The sequence below is a fragment of the Macrosteles quadrilineatus genome, unplaced genomic scaffold, assembly GCF_028750875.1.
Source record: "Macrosteles quadrilineatus isolate MER2022 unplaced genomic scaffold, UCM_ALF_1.0 Scaffold_1__1_contigs__length_201487025, whole genome shotgun sequence".
NCBI lineage: Eukaryota > Metazoa > Arthropoda > Insecta > Hemiptera > Cicadellidae > Macrosteles > Macrosteles quadrilineatus.
The window spans coordinates 105,246,408-105,265,787 of NW_026542594.1; the positions used below are offsets into that span (position 1 = coordinate 105,246,408).

At 37.0% G+C, this 19,380-nt stretch overlaps 1 protein-coding gene across 1 annotated transcript in view; it reads left to right on the forward strand.

Annotated features, from left to right (window-relative positions):
- LOC129004648 (short/branched chain specific acyl-CoA dehydrogenase, mitochondrial) overlaps nucleotides 1-19,380 on the forward strand; it is an 87,213-nt gene that overhangs the window by 12,501 nt on the left and 55,332 nt on the right. Inside the window, exon 5 of the mRNA XM_054433225.1 lies at nucleotides 2,486-2,656. Within this exon, the coding sequence (XP_054289200.1) occupies nucleotides 2,486-2,656 (171 nt within the window). The remainder of the gene's footprint in view (nucleotides 1-2,485; nucleotides 2,657-19,380) is intronic.

Here is a 19,380-nt window from a genome sequence, read left to right on the forward strand (position 1 = left end):
TTAAACCGCTGTATCTTCTCTCTTCGCACAATCAGACAAGCTGTTAACTTGAAGACTCAGCTTAGTTATCATGCTTATTTTTTTTCAATAATGACATATGGTATTCTGGTTTGGGGAAACTTATGCCAAACTTATGCCACTCCAACAAAATATTCAAACTTCAACAAAAAGCAATTAGAATTAATGGGCGAGTTCCTCGTAGAACTCCTTTTAAAACTATTTTTCAAACATTTTCAGTTTTAACATTTTATGATCACTATATTTTAGAAATTTCAAATTGGGTTAAAGACAATCTGTCCTCAATCATGACCCAACCCTTTCATTCCCATCACACTAGATTTAAGAGTTATATTAACCCTGAAACCCATAGATTAGATAAATTTCATTCGTCTCTTCAATAGGCCCACAAGTTTCAAATAAGTTACTGCTCCACATAAAAAATAAAAAATATTGATAGTAATACACAGTTCAGATCCCCCCTGAAGACCTGGTTAAAAACAAAAATTTTTTCTATTGAATGTTATTTAAATAAGTTAGATTAATAATTTAGTAAGACATTTTTTGTTATTTCTTAGTTTTAGTTATTATCCTGTATATGACACTATGTCCTGTTAAATGATGTAATTACTGTACATGTAATGAATAAATTAAAAATAAATATATATATATTAAACAAAGAACTGAAATTCCACCCCTATAAAATCATGGTGGTGCAGAAGATTCTCCCAAAAGACCATCTTCAAAGGCTTCAGTTTAGCCAACGGATGTTGGAGTTATTAGAAGATGAAAACCTGATTATCATGATGTCTGATGAGGCTCACTTTCACGTTAACGGCTATGTCAACAAGCAAAATTTCCATTACTGGGCCGACACTAACCCAAGAGACCTACTCCAACGGCCTCCATAGTGACGAAGTGACGGTATGGTGTGGGGTTTCTAAGGTAGGGATAATTGGGCCTTACTTTTTTGAAAATGAAAGGGAGGGGTTACTGTTAGTTTGCAGCGTTATGTGAACATGATTGAAGAATTTCTTCTCCCACAACTTAAAGAGAACAATTACGACATGGACAATATGTGGTTCCAACAAGACGGGGCAACTGCACATACCGCTAGGATCTATCTATATATTAATAGGCAAGCATGTTTCTTTAAAACCTTTTTTCTCAGCTCGTGTGCATCGCAGGGAAAATCTACGCATACTGTTGGAAAGATATTTTCCTGTAGATGTGCAGAATGCTTTTAAAAATTAAAATAGGCTAACAAATTAGAACAAAAAATGAATTTGAAAACTCCAAAAAATTAACATGGACCATATGGGTTGCCATGATGGTGACGAAATAACAACAAAATGTAAACAGAAAATCAAAACAAATGGAAGAAATTCCAATCACATGTTTTATTTACAGTGTGGGGAGAAAATAGAGAAGTCTGTACATTAATTATTTTTGGTTGAGTTTCGACCACAGGACGACCACTAGTATAAATAAATACGCGCTCTGTTCCCTGGCTGTTTGATTTCCCATAATGGAGATTTCCATTGGCCCCCTCGCTCACCGGACCTCATGGTATGTGACTTTTTCTTATGGGGCTATTTAAAAGCAAGGGTCTACATTAACAAACCACGGACCATTCAGAAGTTGAAGGCTTCAATTCACAACAAAATCACATCAATTCCTGGTGATGTGCTTGAGCGGGCAATGGGGAACCTTAAGGACCAACTCCAAGAATGCGTCGCTCGAGAAGGAGGGCATTTGATGGATGTAATTTATAAAAACTAACTTCACACATTTTTTTTTAATAAACTACACGTTTTGCACTTTTATTTCAATCCAATACCTTTAAAATTGACAGTTTGACAAGTATGTTAAAAGTTAAAACCACCCGATCCATGTGCGCCACCCTGTATAAAAAAAAACAAACAAAAACTACAAACTTTTTAACTCTTACCGTCTCCCCATAAAGCCGACACTCAAAATGGTGTAGTTTTTTACCACTTTTGTTTGGAGTCTAAAGTTAACTTTTACTTTGAATGTTGGGGTTTGGTTGTTTTTGGTTAATTGCTCCATACTGACCACCACTTTGCTATCAAATAGTAATGGTTATTATTGATTACCACAGCATTGGTACACATTTCATATCATACCTGCTGGTAGAAGTAATTAATTATAAGTGAATGTATTCAGTTTAAAATGTTCTAACCAGATTTTAAAAATATGAGACTTTTTATTTCTGCAAATATAACAGGATCAGGCTGACTGGCGTGAGTTATTGCAATACAGTAACACCATACCACCACCCAAACAGAGCTTAAACACATACACAGCTAAAAATACTTAACACAATTATGAAACACAACTGGAATGAGATTTGTTTGGACCCTGTTATAAACCAAACCCTCTTTTCTCTTTGGACTAAAAATTAATATTTGAGAGAGTGGCACCTATGTTCTATCTACTTTTATCTTTATATGTGTGATAATTTTAGCCTGGCAGTTTCTGTCTCTCCGAGCCAACCTCTGGGTCAGATGCATTTGCATTAAAAACTGTTGCCAAAAAAGATGGAAGCGATTACCTTATTACTGGATCAAAAATGTGGATATCAAACTCTGATCTCGCTGGAGTTTTTCTTGTGTTTGCTAACGCCAATCCTGCTGTAGTGAGTATTATGTTACCTTAAATATTGGTCCTTCTATTCCAATAAAAAACTGTTCTCAACATATATTGGTTTTTTAGATTTTGTAAAAATAACTTTTTCTAAAATAACTTTTTTTTTATACAAAAAGGTCAGTAAAACCATGATGACCTTTAGATACTAACACACGGACCCACATGAACTTCGGAGTTTACAATCGAGACTGAACTTTCCTTGGTTTTTATCTTAATCTTATTGTAAAGTCAACATAGACCATTAAAATAAGATTGAAAAAATTAGTGTTTTGCTTAAAAATATAGTTTAAAGTAACTCTACCTGTAAAATCTCGCAGAGTTCATTAACTGTAGTGTTAGGCTACTATCTTTTTTAGCGAATTTCCTTAGGGAAGTAGCTATTACCGTAGGTGGCACAGTAAGACCTAGGCCCGGGACCGATTTACTTTTTCATTTTGATGTCCCCAGAGGCCAGAAACACCATTCGTTCAAATTTATATATATATACTGTATATATATCCATGAACTCGATAACTTGAGTATTTTTTTATGAAATTTGGTTTAAAGGTACAACCAAACTACACTACTACCTACTACTACTGGTTTAAAGGGCAGGATAAACTTGAATGAGATTGCGAACTAGCATGATCGGAACATGGGAACGGGGCTTTACGGGGGGTTTAATGGGGTAAAAATTTATTTTTCTCATCTTTGGCCCTCAAAACACAATGTTTCTTAATTTCTCTCTAGACCTTTTTAAAGAGCTTAAAGAACAAATAATTGAGTATATCAAATGCATTTTTGTACGGTTATTGGTAACGGAGAAAATTTAAAAAAATTTAAATTAAGATACCCCCGCTGCAGCAAACCTGCAGACTAAGCGAATTTCCATTTGCCTGATTGGATTTACACTAAAATGTCTCCTTAAAAATATCACATTTATTCCCTATTTAAATAGAATCAGTTTAACACATACTTAGGTTTGCTGCAACAGGGGGGTAAAAGTCTTTTTTTATGTAAATTGTTAATAGTTAGAAAGAAATAAAAACATTTTCCAAATTCGGGCAAAATATGTTAAAAACAAGCAAACTACCTACAACAGTTTACTTATTCTCCATAAGAATAACATGAGAATTTTAAATTTAAAATTTTTTGGAATTTTCTCCGTAACCATTAGGCGCATTATAACGCTTCAATATACTAAATTATTTGTTTTTTAAGATCTACAAAATTGTTTGAAAAGTAATTGCAAAATTTTATGTTTTTTGGGTCAAAAATGGGAAAAACCCATTTTTACCCCATAAAAGCCCCCATAAATCCCCGTTCCCATGGTCCGATCATGCTGGTTCGCGAACTCGTTTGAATAAACGTAGGTTTACACGTTTGTACCAAATTTTATCATAATCGGATTATTTTTGCTCGAGTTATCGCGCTAACGGACACACACATATATATATATAGGTATATATAAATATATCTCTATATCTATAAAAGAGGAACTATGTATGTATGTGTGTGTGTGTATATACGTTATGGACTCCGAAACCGCTCGACAGAGTGTAATGAAACTTTCAGGCATTATTAAGCATCTTTCAAGGATGGTTCGAGTGAAGTTTGGTGCAGATCCGTCAAAAGGGCTCAGCCCCAAAGGGTTTTAAGTGGGCCAATGTCAGACTTTTTGATCTACAATGTTTAAAAATAAATATAATTTAAAAGCAGATGTTTACTTTCACCAACTGTTTTGTAGGTTTGAATAATCACAACATTCTGTATTAGCATTAGTCATGATTTGAAATAGTGCCACAGTGTTTCTACAGATTGCAGAACAGAAAACTATTTTACTTTTGAATAAGTCCAAATGTATTAAACCCCAATCGCAGCACACCTGTGCACTTAACAACGTTTAAATTCTCTAATGTTAAATATTAAAACATAAAAACCATTATCAAAGTACTGTATTATAAACAATAAAAGGTATGACTTTTTTAAATTTATGACAACGGCTAATTTGCAACCAAAAGGTGAGTGAGCGTAGCGAACGAACATCAAACTGGAGGCGAGTTGGCGTAGCGAACGAGCTAACCTGAAAACAAGTGAGCGCAGCGAACGATTTCCAACCTTAAGGTGAGTGAGCGTAGCGAACGAACTTCAACCAGGACGTGATTGAGCCATGCGAATACTTATGAAGTTAAGCGGGGCAAAGCCCGCGGGTACAGCTAGTATATATATAAATTTGAACGGATGGTGTTTTTGGCTTCTAGGGACCTCAAAACAAACAAAAAATCGGTCCCGGGTCCAGGTCTTACCATGAGTACTACGGTAATAGCTTACTCCCTATATGGGAAATTCGCTAATATTCCCTATATGGGAAATTCGCTAAAATCCCATGTTATTCTTATAGAGAATGTTTATGGATATATTTTTTTGATCAAACTTGGCAAATTTATTTATTTTGTACTAAGCTATTAATGTTTTACTAAAAACACACTTTATTAGTTTTCTTGCAGCAGCAAACCTAGGTACTTGTTAAACCTAAAATTATTTAAATAGAATTGAAAATCAAATCAGACAAATGGAAATTCGCTTAGTCGCAGGGCCGCGTTAAGGGTCAGTGGCGCCCTGGGCAAACCCAAAAGCAGCGCCCCCTTATATATATCAGCAGTGTAGGGAGAGGAAGAGGGAAGGGGGGTTGGCTCATCAGTTCGCCTAAATTCACAGCTGGTGGGTTGGGGATTGGGATGAGTGCAATGAACTTGACAGTAGTTGCTATGCGAATGCCTCTTGTCCTGCGCCAATAGCTTATTGCACTACGCAGTGATTTGATTACTGTTCAGTACAGTACAGTGTGCTGAGTATGTTTTTCCATGGTTCCTACTATAGGCCCGTGCATATTATATATAGGCTACATTAGCGTGTTTTTTACCAGTTTTGTTTCGAGAGGGAGTTTTCAATTCCGTATCAATGGAAATACTGGTTAATACATTTCACTTTCTTTAAAACTACTTCTTGATTTTGTTTTCTTTGAGCCAACAGCTTGCGGCTCTCGGCTCCACTAGATTTTTATGCATTTTTCACTTTTTATAGGCCTACTTACTCGTATCAACACTTCTCTAGGCCTATTTATTTATTACTGGTTCACTAACTGCAGCGTGAGTGTCAACACTAACTAGTGGCTGTCACAGTTTAGGTTGTGTTGTGACTGATTTTACGACTGTGCAGCAGGCACAACACGAACACAACCTATACTCCGCGCCAAAGCTGGTGGCGGCTGAGGGATTAGGACCGCCAGGTAGGACTACATAGGTCGGACCTGCTCACCGACCTGGCCGTCCTAATCCCTCAGCCGCCACCAGCTTTGGCGCGGAGTATAGGGGAGGAGTACTGGACTCGGACTGGCGCCGCGCGGTAGTTGGTAGTTGTGACTTGTGGGGATGGGAGTGGGACTTGGAGGGAGAGGAGGGGCACGTCAACCGTAGGCATGTAGACTACAGCTGGCCTAGGTGCTATTCCCGTAATTTGCTGACGTCACCCAAATTGCAAACAAAAAAATCAGCTGATGTATTGCTATATAAGTATATATTTGTTTTGATTTGATTTTTATTGTTTTTATAATTTTTCCCAATGGTAAAATGGTGTTTGAAATCTGAGTAACGTCAGCATACGACAGGAATAGCACACCTATGTATTTTCCTTCCTCCATGCAGGCCTACCGCCCTGCCTCTGATAGTATAGTGAGTGCGCCCGGTTCACACTGCTGTCTGCCTTTCCCTGACTACTTGAGGTAGGCCTATAACCTGAAGGTCGAGTATTTTCAATTTTGTTGTACTGTATTTATTTACTTTTGTAATGAGGGAAAATCACTTAACTACAAGTTGAAATCACCCATTTTATTTTTGAGATCCCGGTTGATAAAACCCTATTTTTCCTAGTGCGGCGGTGGTTCAGGACGCCCCTCGGGCGCCCCCCACACCACCGGCGCCCCTGGGCATATGCCCAGTCTGCCCGTTTATAAAAGTGGGCCTGCTTAGTCGGCAGGTTTGCTGCGGCGGGGTATTTAACTTATAGCTATAATTATAATATAATTTTCAACCAGAGATAAAATTAAATAAAAGATTTCAACTTAAATATTTTTTAATTTATGATCAACATATTAAAAGAAGTAGAAACAATCAAATTCCTAGAAATTATTATAGACCAAAATTTAAATTTCAACTCACATATTGAGCACTTATGTAAAAAACTTTCCCAAATTATTTTTATACTAAGACGATTGTCTATGTTCTGTAGTGAAGACACATTAATTACTTAATGTATATGATTCATTAATTATTTCCAGCATTAGATATGCAACTAGAGAACCCGTGCAGCTCAATGAGCCGCATAGTATGAAACATAACTCCGAGGAAAACGTTATGCTTAAATTTGAGTAATTCTAGTTACGTCTTAGAGTTGTTTAAACACTTGTTAGAAACTAATTTTAAATATCTCTATTTGCGTCGTAAAAGGTTCATCTACGTTATTTCTGCTCACAATGGGCTCGTTGGTTTTAACTGATAAATTCTAATGAATGCTAAACGATCTGCTTTAATTCGAATTAACATGTTACAACAAAGTTTTTCCAGCATTGAGAATTGAAGAAAACTGTTGCCTTACTGATAGCCTGTGTTAAGTAATTTAAGTTTGGGTCATTTTATTTCTTTGATTTGAGACTTCCCTCTAATCAAATATTATTCATCCCACCAAGTGAATTTGTATCTGGATGGGTATCTGTTAGACCAGGCCTCTCTTTTTCTATTCTCCTCATACGCATAAGATATCTTATTATTAATTGTCTCCTCCTCACGTTTTCAATATTTCTTCTTTGAACTTGAGGCATTTTCTGTTTTTCCAACAAAACTGATTAACTGTTTAACTTGGTCTTAACCTACTCAATATTACAAACATTAATATTTACTCTCAAAAAGCTAATGAGTTTCTTTTTATAAACAGCTGTTTTTTTGTTTTTAAATTTGTTCCGTGTATTTCTTATGGGGAAACCCCGACCTTTGAGAGGGTCTCACGCCCTTAAGAGTAGGAGTTTTAAAATTTTGGAACCTTATTGCAAAACTACTTTTTGAAACGAATCTTTTGACACCTTAAAAGTTGAAATTGGTCCACAAATAAGGGAGGAGTTGCGTTAAAAAAAAACGGCTTCACGTATTATATCTATATAGATATAGATACCTATTTAGAGCTCAACTTCATTCATCAAAAACTAAACAAATGGTTAAATTACAAAAGTTTGCATTAAGAATTATTTTTAAATTTAAACCACACCAATCCTGTAAAAAAATTACCAGTTTATGACCTTTTACTCAATATATATTTACGAAACATTACTATTTTTAAAGAACAATTTTGAGAAATTCTGGAAAAATGATGAATTCCCATGTAGCACAGTTGGTTGGGCCAACGTTGGTAAATTGTGGAGCCACACAGTTGGCCAACGGTAGAAATGTCACCTCTTTAAACTGTTTTCCAACCAACCATTGTCAAACAATGGCCCAACCATCCAAAAATACTGATGGCCAACTAACCATAACACAACTGATATCCAACCAACCATTTTATTTCACACAAAAAAATAAAGATTTAGTATGAAAAGCATAATTATTAGTTGAGAAAATTGATTAAATAGTTCATAAAAACAAATTTTGAAAAAAAGCTAGAACAAAATTTTTTTGCCCAGACGGGTCTCGAACCCGGGTCCTTCGACTTATGAGCCTCTTACTTTGTCACTGAGCTATATGTGATTATTGATATCGAGAGTTTTCAAGTGCTCAAAGAGTAGCCGACAGTTGCAATGGTCGCAATACTTAAAACATTTTTGATACTACAGTATATAATATGATTCTGTTAATCTGTTTATGCATCAAGTGTAGTTGATATTTTTTTTGGAGTAAGAGAGGATACTGGTATTTGAATATAGGCAAGATTATTTAACTACCGTTAGATTATTAATGTTATTATAATTGACTGTTATATGATTAATTAATCTTTCCCCTTAAATTGTTGCAAATAAGTTAAAGAATATTAATTAAAAAATATTTGCATTATTATAATTATGTTGTGAAAGCTAGATCCAGAGAATGAAAGTCGTGTAAACTCAACTATGGACCATCGTTGGTCCAACAAAAGTATCTTTTGTTGGTCCAACGGAGTGAAAAACGGTTGGACAACGGTTGGCTTGATGTATATGATACCCAGCAATGCATATTAATGTATTTAATTAACAATGAACCAATGTTGGTCCACAGTTGTAAATATTGGTTGGCCCAACTACGAGATATACAGTTGGACAACGGTTGGTTGGTTGTGGAAGCTCCAACCAACCATCGACCAACTGTCCCACAGTTGGCCAACGTTGGCCCAACCATCTGTGCTACATGGGTTATGTGAAAAGAATTATGATTTGAGAAAATTATAAATATTTTCTTCTACTTTCCACAAAACAAAGGTTTATGACAAACATCTCTATTACAAATGGAAGAAAATTATTTAACAAATTACCAAATAATATTCAAAACTTAAAATTAAAAGAATACAAAAATACCCCCGCCGCAGCAAACCTGCAGACTAAGCGAATTTCCATTTGACTGATTGTATTTACACTGAAATGTCTACTTAAAAATATAACATTTATTCCCTATTTAAATAGAATTAGTCAATTAGTTTACCAAGTACTTAGGTTTGCTACATCAGGGAGGGTAAAACTGTTTTTTTTTGTAAAATTTTAATATTTAGTAAGAAATAAAAACATTTTCCAAATTTGATAAAAATATGTTCATAAACAAGCAAACTACAACAGTTTACTTATTCTCCATAAGAATAACATGGGAATTTTAAATTTACAATTTTTTGGAATTTTCTCCGTAACCATTAGGCGCATAATAATGCTTCAATATACTAAATTATTTGTTTTTTAAGCTCTACAAAATGGTTTGGAAAGAAATTGCTAAATTTTATGTTTTTTGGTTCAAAAATGGGAAAACCCTATTTTTACCCCATAAAACCCCCCGTAAACCCCCATTCCAATGGTCCGATCATGCTGGATCGCGAACTCGTTCAAATAAACGTAGGTTTACACGTTTGTACCAAATTTCATCAAAATCGGATCATTTTTGCTTGAGTTATCGTGCTGACGGACACATATATGTGTATATATATATATAAATAAATATATATATATATGAATTTGAACGGATGATGTTTTTGGCCTCTAGGGACCTCAAAACGAAAAAAAAATCGGTCCCGCGTCCAGGTCTTACCATGAGTACTACGGTAATAGCTTATTCCCTATATGGGAAATTCGCTAAAATGAAAACAAATCCTTACTCAAGATCCGATCTATTCTATTGAAGACTTCAATGAAAAATGCATCAAAATTTTTAAATGAAATTATAAAGAGTTAAACTTAAGTAAAAAATTAATTAATTCCCAGACGGCACAAGATATCTACCAGATATCTATTTGATATCCAAAAATATCTAAATGGATATCCAGGAAAATCCATCAGATATCCGTAGATATTTTATGGATATCCATGGGATAGATAGCTGTCACAAACATATCCAAATTACGGATATGTTTGGACATCTCATGGATATCCAAACATATCTCAACATATTCTTGGATATTGTACGGCTATACAATTGATATCTATTTGCTTTATTAACATATCCAAACACATCCACAAGGCCACACTAAAAAAACAGGCCGTAATGCTCATCAAGCATGACGTCACGATAGAAGACGGCAATGACGTAATTTTGCCGTTTGTGATCAGCTGCTTGTTTTAATCTTTCATTGGAAAATAAATAAATAAATAAATACTTATACGTCATAGCCGTCTTCTATCGTGACGTCATGCTTGACGAGCATTACGGCCTGTTTTTTTTAGTGTAGCCTTGCACATCCACCTTGTCCCAATTATATCCCATGAATATTTTTGGATATCTATTGGCTTTGTACTGTTGATTCAATGTATATTGTCAAAAGACAATAAAGTATTTATTTATTTATATTGAATGCAGGTATTTACACAAAAATGTATACCTAGGAGTCGGGACCACGTAAGTTTGCAGGTGAGGGAGGAGCCTATTTACTATATGATTTTTAATTAACCAATGAGAACCGTGCGGTGTTGCCAAATCTAATAATACCAGCTGAGTTGAAAATATTGCTTAGTATTTTAATTAGTGTTGTAAACGGGCGATGTGGCAACGTTACACTAGCCTTATCTTGTGATTGGCTGCCACCAACTGCAAACTTACGTGGTCCCGACATGTTTATTTTCACATGTTTATTTTTGCTCTACTTAATCTATACTATTAAGCTATATAAAAATCTAATGGTGTCTGTATGTGTATTACTAATAGGCGCAAAAACTACTAAACTTAAGACTGGGCTTAAATTTTACAAAAATATATCTACCATACCAAGAATGGTAATATGACTATTCACACTTCAATACTGACCATGGATTTTGCTCCTTTGGCTTTAAAAGTTCTGAGGTGAGGATTTAAAAAATAAATATTGATTGGTCTCAATGGTTGCAATAAGAATACTCAGAATTTGCTTCGACAGTTTCAATTTAAACAAGAAGAACTGCCAAATTGTATTTTCCACAATTTCAGACTGCTGATCCATTGAAATTAAATATAATACAAGTGGGATTATAGATAAATATATGCCGATGCTTGATGGCAAATCTGTGCGTGCATACCTTCAATTCGAGACCTCAATCTTGAAAATCGGTAGGGTAAAAGAGCCAAACAAACTCGGCAAAGAAAAACCAAATTTAACCCATTAAGAAATACATGGGGAGCGAATTTCGTTTACCTATACACCGAGTGGGATTATGGATAAATATATGCCGATGCTTGATGGCAAATCTTTGCGTGCATGCCTTCAATTTGAGACCTCAATCATGAAAATCGGTCGGGTAGAAAAGCCAAAAGAACTCGGAAAAGAAAAACCAAATTTAACTACCATAAGAAATACATGGGGAGCAAATTTCGTTTACAAATAAGCCGTGTGGGATTATAGATAAATATGCCGATGCTTGATGGCAAATCCGTGCGTACATACCTTCAATTCGAGACCCCAATCATGAAAATCGTTCGGGTAGAAGAGCCAAATAAACTCGGAAAAGAAAAACAAAATTTTTTTAATACCTAAGATTTTACACAATTATGCGGTTGGTATAACTTTATCATAGATCATTAATTCTAAAACTAGGCCTATGTCAATGATTGTGAAAATAAAAAAAGATTCTATAAACATTGCTGTATCCACTCAGGCTCCTGCTTTCAATTTTTTTCAAGTTATGAAAATAATGTTATTGATATATTTTGATGCAAACAGTAAGAAAATTACAATATATAGATGTTTTGTATGAATTTGGAAGCTACTTTTTATAAATTTGAAACTGATGTTTTGCTTATTTCTTTAGCTGTCACTTATCCTTTTCAAAACTGAACTTTTTTAATGTAAGACATTATTATAGACAAATGAGCTTCAACAAAGAAATCTGTTGGTTGATTTTATGGAAGATCTCAAAATAACTTTTTATGATTAAGTGTAATGCGAATTTTCCAAAAATAAATATCCCAATAAATTTTGGAACTGAGACCAACGTTTTTTGTTACTATGTAATATAATAGATAACCGGCAAATGATAACTTTTGATAACCTTTATCTGACTATCTTAGTTCTGATTTTCACAGTGAGATAGTCCAGTCCAGACTTTATTGCAAAATAAAATATCAGACCTGTCAAAATATGTTTTTAAAAGGATTAAACTTGTTTATATTGTACAACTTATCAACCTTTTATTTCATTGTTTACAAAAATATTGTTTTCTGTTAATTGTTTTAAGCCTATTGTGATGAAGCTCTATAGAAGGCCTATTGTTTCCCTAGTGTAGTAGTTGTTGTGCCTTTAATAATTACTAGTGTCCCTGTTGCTCGAATTTGAGCAATTGCTAAATATTACAGGCGTTATTTTAAAACGAATAACAGTAATAATTTCTGATGACTTTAAAAGATTCAACTCAAAAGGTTATGGAAATACTCAAGATGTTATAACAGATCGATATAATCAACATTTCTTGTAAATATCTTATCATTTTTCAAAAGCTAATCTTGTTTTTTAATGTTTTCTACAACCTTACTCATTACAACCTTACTAAGCCGCATTAGGTTGTCCATAATAACAATTGTAAATAAAAAATAAAAAAATATTTCTATTTCTTTTCCTTGGTGGTGTTCCATAGAACATAGTCATAACTTTCCTATGTTTCCAGGGGTGCCCAGAAGAGGTGCATGGTGCAACTTGCGCCATCAGAATTTTTGGGGGGGCATGACTTTTTGGGTGGGATTTTTATTTTTGTTAAAGATTTTATTCCAGCAAAAACTTACAGGAAAATTAAAAAACAATTAGTTATTAGAATCATACGCAACAATACTGTTTATTTAAATTTAAGCCCCTTTAATCAGGATTACCAACGTCAAGTTTGCTGTTTAGACCAACACCATAATTTTCACGTCAATCCGTAAATGTATTGCTCTGGTTATGAGGATGGTTGGTAGGCCTAAAGGCTCAACTGGCAGCCCTGTCTTGTCACAGCCATTAGTAGATTATGAGTAAGACAACATTCTTCTGAATCGTGTCTTTATTACATTGTACCTTATAATATTTTGCATGAATCACGATTAATTAATTAACTATTTAGTTACTCATTGCTTTTGACAATTATTACATTGTGTAGCATAGTTATTTTAATACTTACAGTAGGCCTACAAAAGGTTACTTAGTTTTTATCAAATGACACTGTATATAAAACTACTTAGATAGAGCCAAAGTTTGTTCCAAAGTTTAATGATGCAAGACCCCGACATTATAGTATATTTAAGTTAACGCTAAGTTTTTATAATTTCACAATTAATTTATTTAGGCCTGTAATGATAAACACCTCAGATTAATAAGGTTTTAATCAACTAAAACTGTACTACAACAAGTATCCTAACATTTTGTGTTTTGACTAAATGTAAACAAAGATTAAATCATATGTTTTACAATACAATAGTTTTGAACAAATTAAACATGGAACAGAAAGAAGTCAAAATATTATGACATTCTTCCCGGCTTCATTTTGACAAATCAGACGATGTAGAAGTCAGGTGGTCTGCGTTCTCGACAAGGTCGCCGCTTTTGAGCCGTTTGTATACTTCCATTTGATTGAGAGGTTGATTGATTTGATGGATCATCAGGTTCTCGAACTTGATCAATATCTGTTTCATGATCTATGGGCGATCCGTTATCCTTCCCGTAAGGAGCCAGGTGCCTCAAGGAAACGGTTGATTCTCTGCCATCTCTTGAACAGATTCTGGCGTATTGAGGACCGGCATTGACTAGATCCACAACTTCTACTGCAGGTGAATACTTGCTGACATGGTTGAACTTGCCACATGGGTAAGGATTGGCCATAAAAGGATTTCCTCATGTGGTTGAACATCCTCTCATGTGGAGTAGTGTTTGTGGCAGTACAAAGCAAACTGCGTATGGAGTGCAGCACCTCTTCTAACACTTTTTCCCATTGACTAACATGCAAACTGTGAGTTGTCAAAGCAAGGTTCACTGTCTTCCATATGATGCCGTTATACCTCTCAGCCTGTCCATTTCCTCTGGGGTTGTAGGGCGTTGTACGACTGGATACGATTCCACAGGAGTTAAGAAATTGTTGAACCTCTTGAGACAGGAAAGAGGTTCCTCTATCGAAGTGAACATAAGAAGGCATTCCAAATAGATAAAAGAGACTTTGTAAGTGTTTGATTACTGTCGATGAAGCCATGTCAGCACAAGGAAAAGCGAACGGGAATTGAGAAAATTCATCTACAACAGTTAGTATGTACTTGTTTCTAGTTGAAGATGGCAAAGGGCCCTTGAAGTCAATATTCAGTCTTTCAAAAGGTGCTGTTGCTTTGATTAATTGCCCTTGAAACTTACAGAATCTCGGTTTCAACTTGGCACACACCGTACAAGATGAAGTCACCTTCCTAATATCGTCAAGTGAAAATGGGAGATTTTTTGTTCTAACCCAGTGATGGAGTCTCGTGACACCCGGATGACACAGTGAATTGTGAATGTCTATGAGACTAAGGGTTCCTGTAACAGAACAAACACGAGAGAGAGTATCGGCAGTTGAGTTCTCTACACCCGGTCTGTATACTATATTGTATTTGTAACACGAAAGTTCCATGCGCCATCTTTGGTTTTTTTCATTTTTTATTTTTCCAGAGGCCTTGTTGTCAAACATGTAAGCAACCGACTTTTGGTCTATGATTAACTGAAAAACCCTTCCTACAAGATAATACCATAGATAAAACATACTCCCCCAAGTAGATTTCTCATCCTTATGCAACAGCTGAAGACAATTTTATTGTTAGTTCTGTACGGTTTATGTAGAGGTCGTGTTTTGTTTACAATTTGTTTCCAGTTATTACAGTCATTTAAAACCTCGTTTAACAAAATAATACGATCCAATCATAAACAATAACTTGTCTCCTAGTTATATAACCAAACAGTAAAGCACAAATCAAGAAATTAACCATAAAATAATAGAAACAAAATTTTGTCAACACTAGCGCCCAGTGTCACCGTACATGAGCTAGACACGAAAAACGTGCTTCAAAATTTACAATGGGATGACAAGTCTACTTGTGTTGGTTAGTCTATGATAATACCTCCAGTGCTTTAATGACTCCACAATTGCTTGAGCTTCTTTTTCTACTATGGGATGTTTCCGTTCGGTTGGTGTCAAACTTTTGGAGAAAAAGGTAACGGGTCTTCCCCCTGGGATAGAGTCGCGCTCAGGGCGTGGTCAGAGGCATCTGTTTCCACAGTGAACTGTTCTTCATCATCGATTGGTGACTTGACTGCTTCTGATATATCTGATTTCAGTTTGCGAAAGGCTTGGATGGATTCTGGTGGTAAAGGAAGGCTTTGATTATTACTGAATGCTTGTATTTTCTCCGAAAACTTAGGAATGAGATTTGCGTGGTGAGCAAACATCCCCATGGCTCGTTGAAGAGCTGCTATGTCCTGTTGAGCCGTGACTATTTCCACCGAGCGAATGTCACGACTCATGATCAATGGTCAAAGTGTTTTTTTTTATAGTAGGCTAGTTCAGTGTTTCGTTTGTTACTTCCACGACCCCGAACAAGGCTGTGGATTTTTGTTCTTATTACTCCCACCGCCAAGCACTTCAGAGGTTGTGTGGCTGTTCAATACTTCGGTCGGCATATTTTGTTATCCTGTTCCATCTTAATTTTGTGGCATGTTTTTAATGTTATTCGCCACATTTTTGTTCAAGAGGATACTTATGTCAATCATGGAGTAACTATTCGTGCCACCGGCACCTTGATGGGGCCCGTGAGGAGGAACATGGAGTACCGGTAGTCTGCATCAGCCTTGGCGGAGTGGGAATTACAACTCTTGGCCACCCTTGGATCTTGGCCCCCCTCTTCCGTCATGCCTGCTTCCCCCTCCGGTGCTGCTTGCCCAGAAACATGAACTAGTACCGCAAATTCCGCAAGTTTTAGCCCTAATTAATTATTGCTAACCACCGTCCTGGACTTGGAGATTTTGTTATTTGTTAATTTGTGCACAGAAATTTATTAATTGTTATTCTTTTTAAATTTTAAATTCTTTAGGCTACTTGTTGATTTTTTTTAAATTTTATAATTTTATTAAATATTCTATTAAATTCTAATTTGGGGCCCCTAAATTTTCTATAGTTACCAGATGAAATGAATTTTTTTTAAAAGAGTCATTATATATCATTGTTGTAATTTGTTAATTTAAAAGTTTTTTTTGAAAGGTAAAAGCTAGTAAGGTCCTTTGGCCTATGTTGAATAATAAGAGAAATAACTGTAAGTCAGCAGCTTAGATGGGTGATCAAATCCTTTAAAGTTATTTGAGAGTATCATGTATTATTGTTGATGTTTTGTTGTGGTTGTTTATTTATATGGTTAATTACAGCTCGTTTCTTTCAAATGGCGTGTTGTTCTTGAACCTCCATCCATGGTTCTCATTTTGTCAAGTAAGGTTTTGTGAGCCGCTCCTCGGGCCTGCGCATGGATCACGCTTCCATTTCGTTAGTCTGGGTGCAGGCACGAGGGCATGGTTCATCTGGTAGCAGAGCGTGGTTTGCTGGTTGCGTCCTGGGTGCCTTGTCGTGAAACTTGGTTTCACGACTTGGATACTTAGAGACCTGATCACTGTCCACGTTCTGTTTTTTTTTTTTTTTTTTTAAGAGCCGTGGATGGATTGGTTTCTTGGAAATGTTCTGGCCTGGCAGTTTTGGAAAAAGGTCTTGTTGTTGTTGTGGTGGGGCGTAAACACATTTTATTCGGAGCTCGCCCTTGTGCCGAGGCACCGGGTGGAATTGGTCGTAATTACTTGCATCCTTCGGGAGCAAGAGTGTCAAAAGCATGGTCATATTAAAAAAAAAAAAAAAAAAAAAAAAAAAAAAAAAAGTTTGTGTGTACACCCCATCACACAAGTGTTAGGTGTTGTCTAGTGTATGTATCGGTGTATGTTTGTGTGTGTGTACGTTCGTGGGTCATTTGTTGTTGTTTTTTCTTGCGGTACTTGCGGTATGAATGGGCAGGTTATTCTTTTGGGCCCCATCAGGTGCGTAGGCATCAACGTCCAGAAGCCTTAGGAATTAAATTTCTGTGTTTGTTTTGTGAACAAATTTTTGTTGGCTGTTGTTTTGAGTCAAGTACTGGTTGAGACTCGGTATGGCGTCAATTGTGCCGGAATATTTGAGGAAGCCGGAGCTGGTGTACGAGGTGCGGTCCTGGGGGGAGACTCCTGGAACTGATGTATGCACTTTGCGTACACAGTTCAGACAAATTGCTAGCATGCCTCAAGCTTGGGTTGAGTCTCTTAGTTTGAATGAGGAACTGGAGGCATGTAAAGAGAGGATGGAAGAGCTAAGTGGGGAAATTGCTAGTTGGAGTAGTTTGCCTATGGGCTCAGCTAAGGGTTCGGCCATCACACAGCTGACACACTGGCGTAAGCGTCTACTCTTGGTTTCAGGGCAACCTGAAATCCAGGATGAAGACAAGAGTTGGGTGGAGGCCAGAGCCCAGAATCCTTGAGCTGGAAGGTATTTTGCAGAGTATTAAGGCAGGAAAGTCTGTCAAAGAGAAAGTTGAAATTTTTGAAGACAACCGTTCTTCGGAAATTTCAAACGAAGTACCAAAGTCTGTTGTTGAAGTTGTGGCTCCAGTGGGTACCCCCCATGCTCCGCCTACGCCGAGTACACTGCTCCAGTTGCCTGTAAATGTTCAAATGTCAAATGCAAATGTCACACCATCCCCCTCTCACACGTCCACCTTGGCTGCGGCTACGCTGAATGTCCAGTCCCCATCTCCCTTTCCTTCTCAAGTCCATAGTTCCCCTTCCATCTCTAACTCCTTTGGCAAACTCCCCCATCCCCTTGCTTCTGTCCTGAGTGGTTTCCAGCCGGTGGACGGGTTAGATGTGAATGGTCTTTGTTTTTTTCTGGAGAGTGTTTTGCGCATGCGTGAATACCCTGGCATGTCAGACGCAACTTTGATGGAACTCATTGCTCCATACTGTCTGAAACCGTTGGGGGACAGATTGCTTGATTGCTTGCGCAGAGGCGTCAGCTTTGATGTTTTTCATCAAGAGGTTTTGGAGCTTTTCATGCCCCGTCGGGTCATGGAAAAGCTGAAAGTTGAGAGAGTTTTTCGTCCTCAGCAGCCAGCCGAGTCTCTCAGCCAGTACGTGGGGGACATTCGCACGGTGGAAAGGGTCTTGCGTTTGGGGATCAGTGAGCTTGAGCTCATTGACATTGTGCTTCAGGGGTTGAAGCCTGAGGAACGCTCCCGTTTGGTTTTTGCGCCACGACCTTCATCTTTTGCGGATCTGGACAGACTCTCCATCCTTTCGAGATCTGTACAGGACGCTGATTTTCAGAGAGACCAAGCAGCGGGGCATCTTCCCTTGCTGGTCATCATGCTGTCGTAGCACCCGTGGGGTTGGGTCCCGAACCGCCGCAGTGGCAGAGGCAGCCCGTTGTTTGTTCTGGTTGTGGGCAACCAGGTCACATTCAGCGGCATTGCCGTCAAGGTGGAAATTTTGGACGTGGTCCAAAAAACTAGTTTGCTCACAGGAGGAAAATTTGCCCAATCCTTCCTGTGAGGTTGTTGGTGATAAAGTAAAGGGCAATAATTTGAAAATTTTCTCAAGTAAGTCAAAGTCAAAGCCTATTAATGTTCCTGTTGCCTCCCCTTCTGAGAGTGTTGTGCCTGTGACTGAGCCTCTGCTGCGGGGGATTGCGGGCCTTGCTTCCATGGGCGTGAAAGCGGCGCGCTCAACTTGCCCACGTCTCAACATCTTCATAGGTTCCACGGTGCAGAAGGCCCTAGTGGATTCTGGGTCAGCCCGTTGCCTCATTTCCTTGTCCCTTTTTGAAAAACTTGAATCGTCTGGGCTTATCAAGCAAGTTGAGCGAAAAACCCCTATCTGCTGGACTGCGTCAAATTCACCCCTTCCCATCATCTATGAAGCCCGTTTCAAGTTCAAAATTGAACATTTTTCTTGGGTTTGGAGTTTTTGGGTGGCAAAGGACCTTTGTTTCCCTGTCATTTTGGGAGC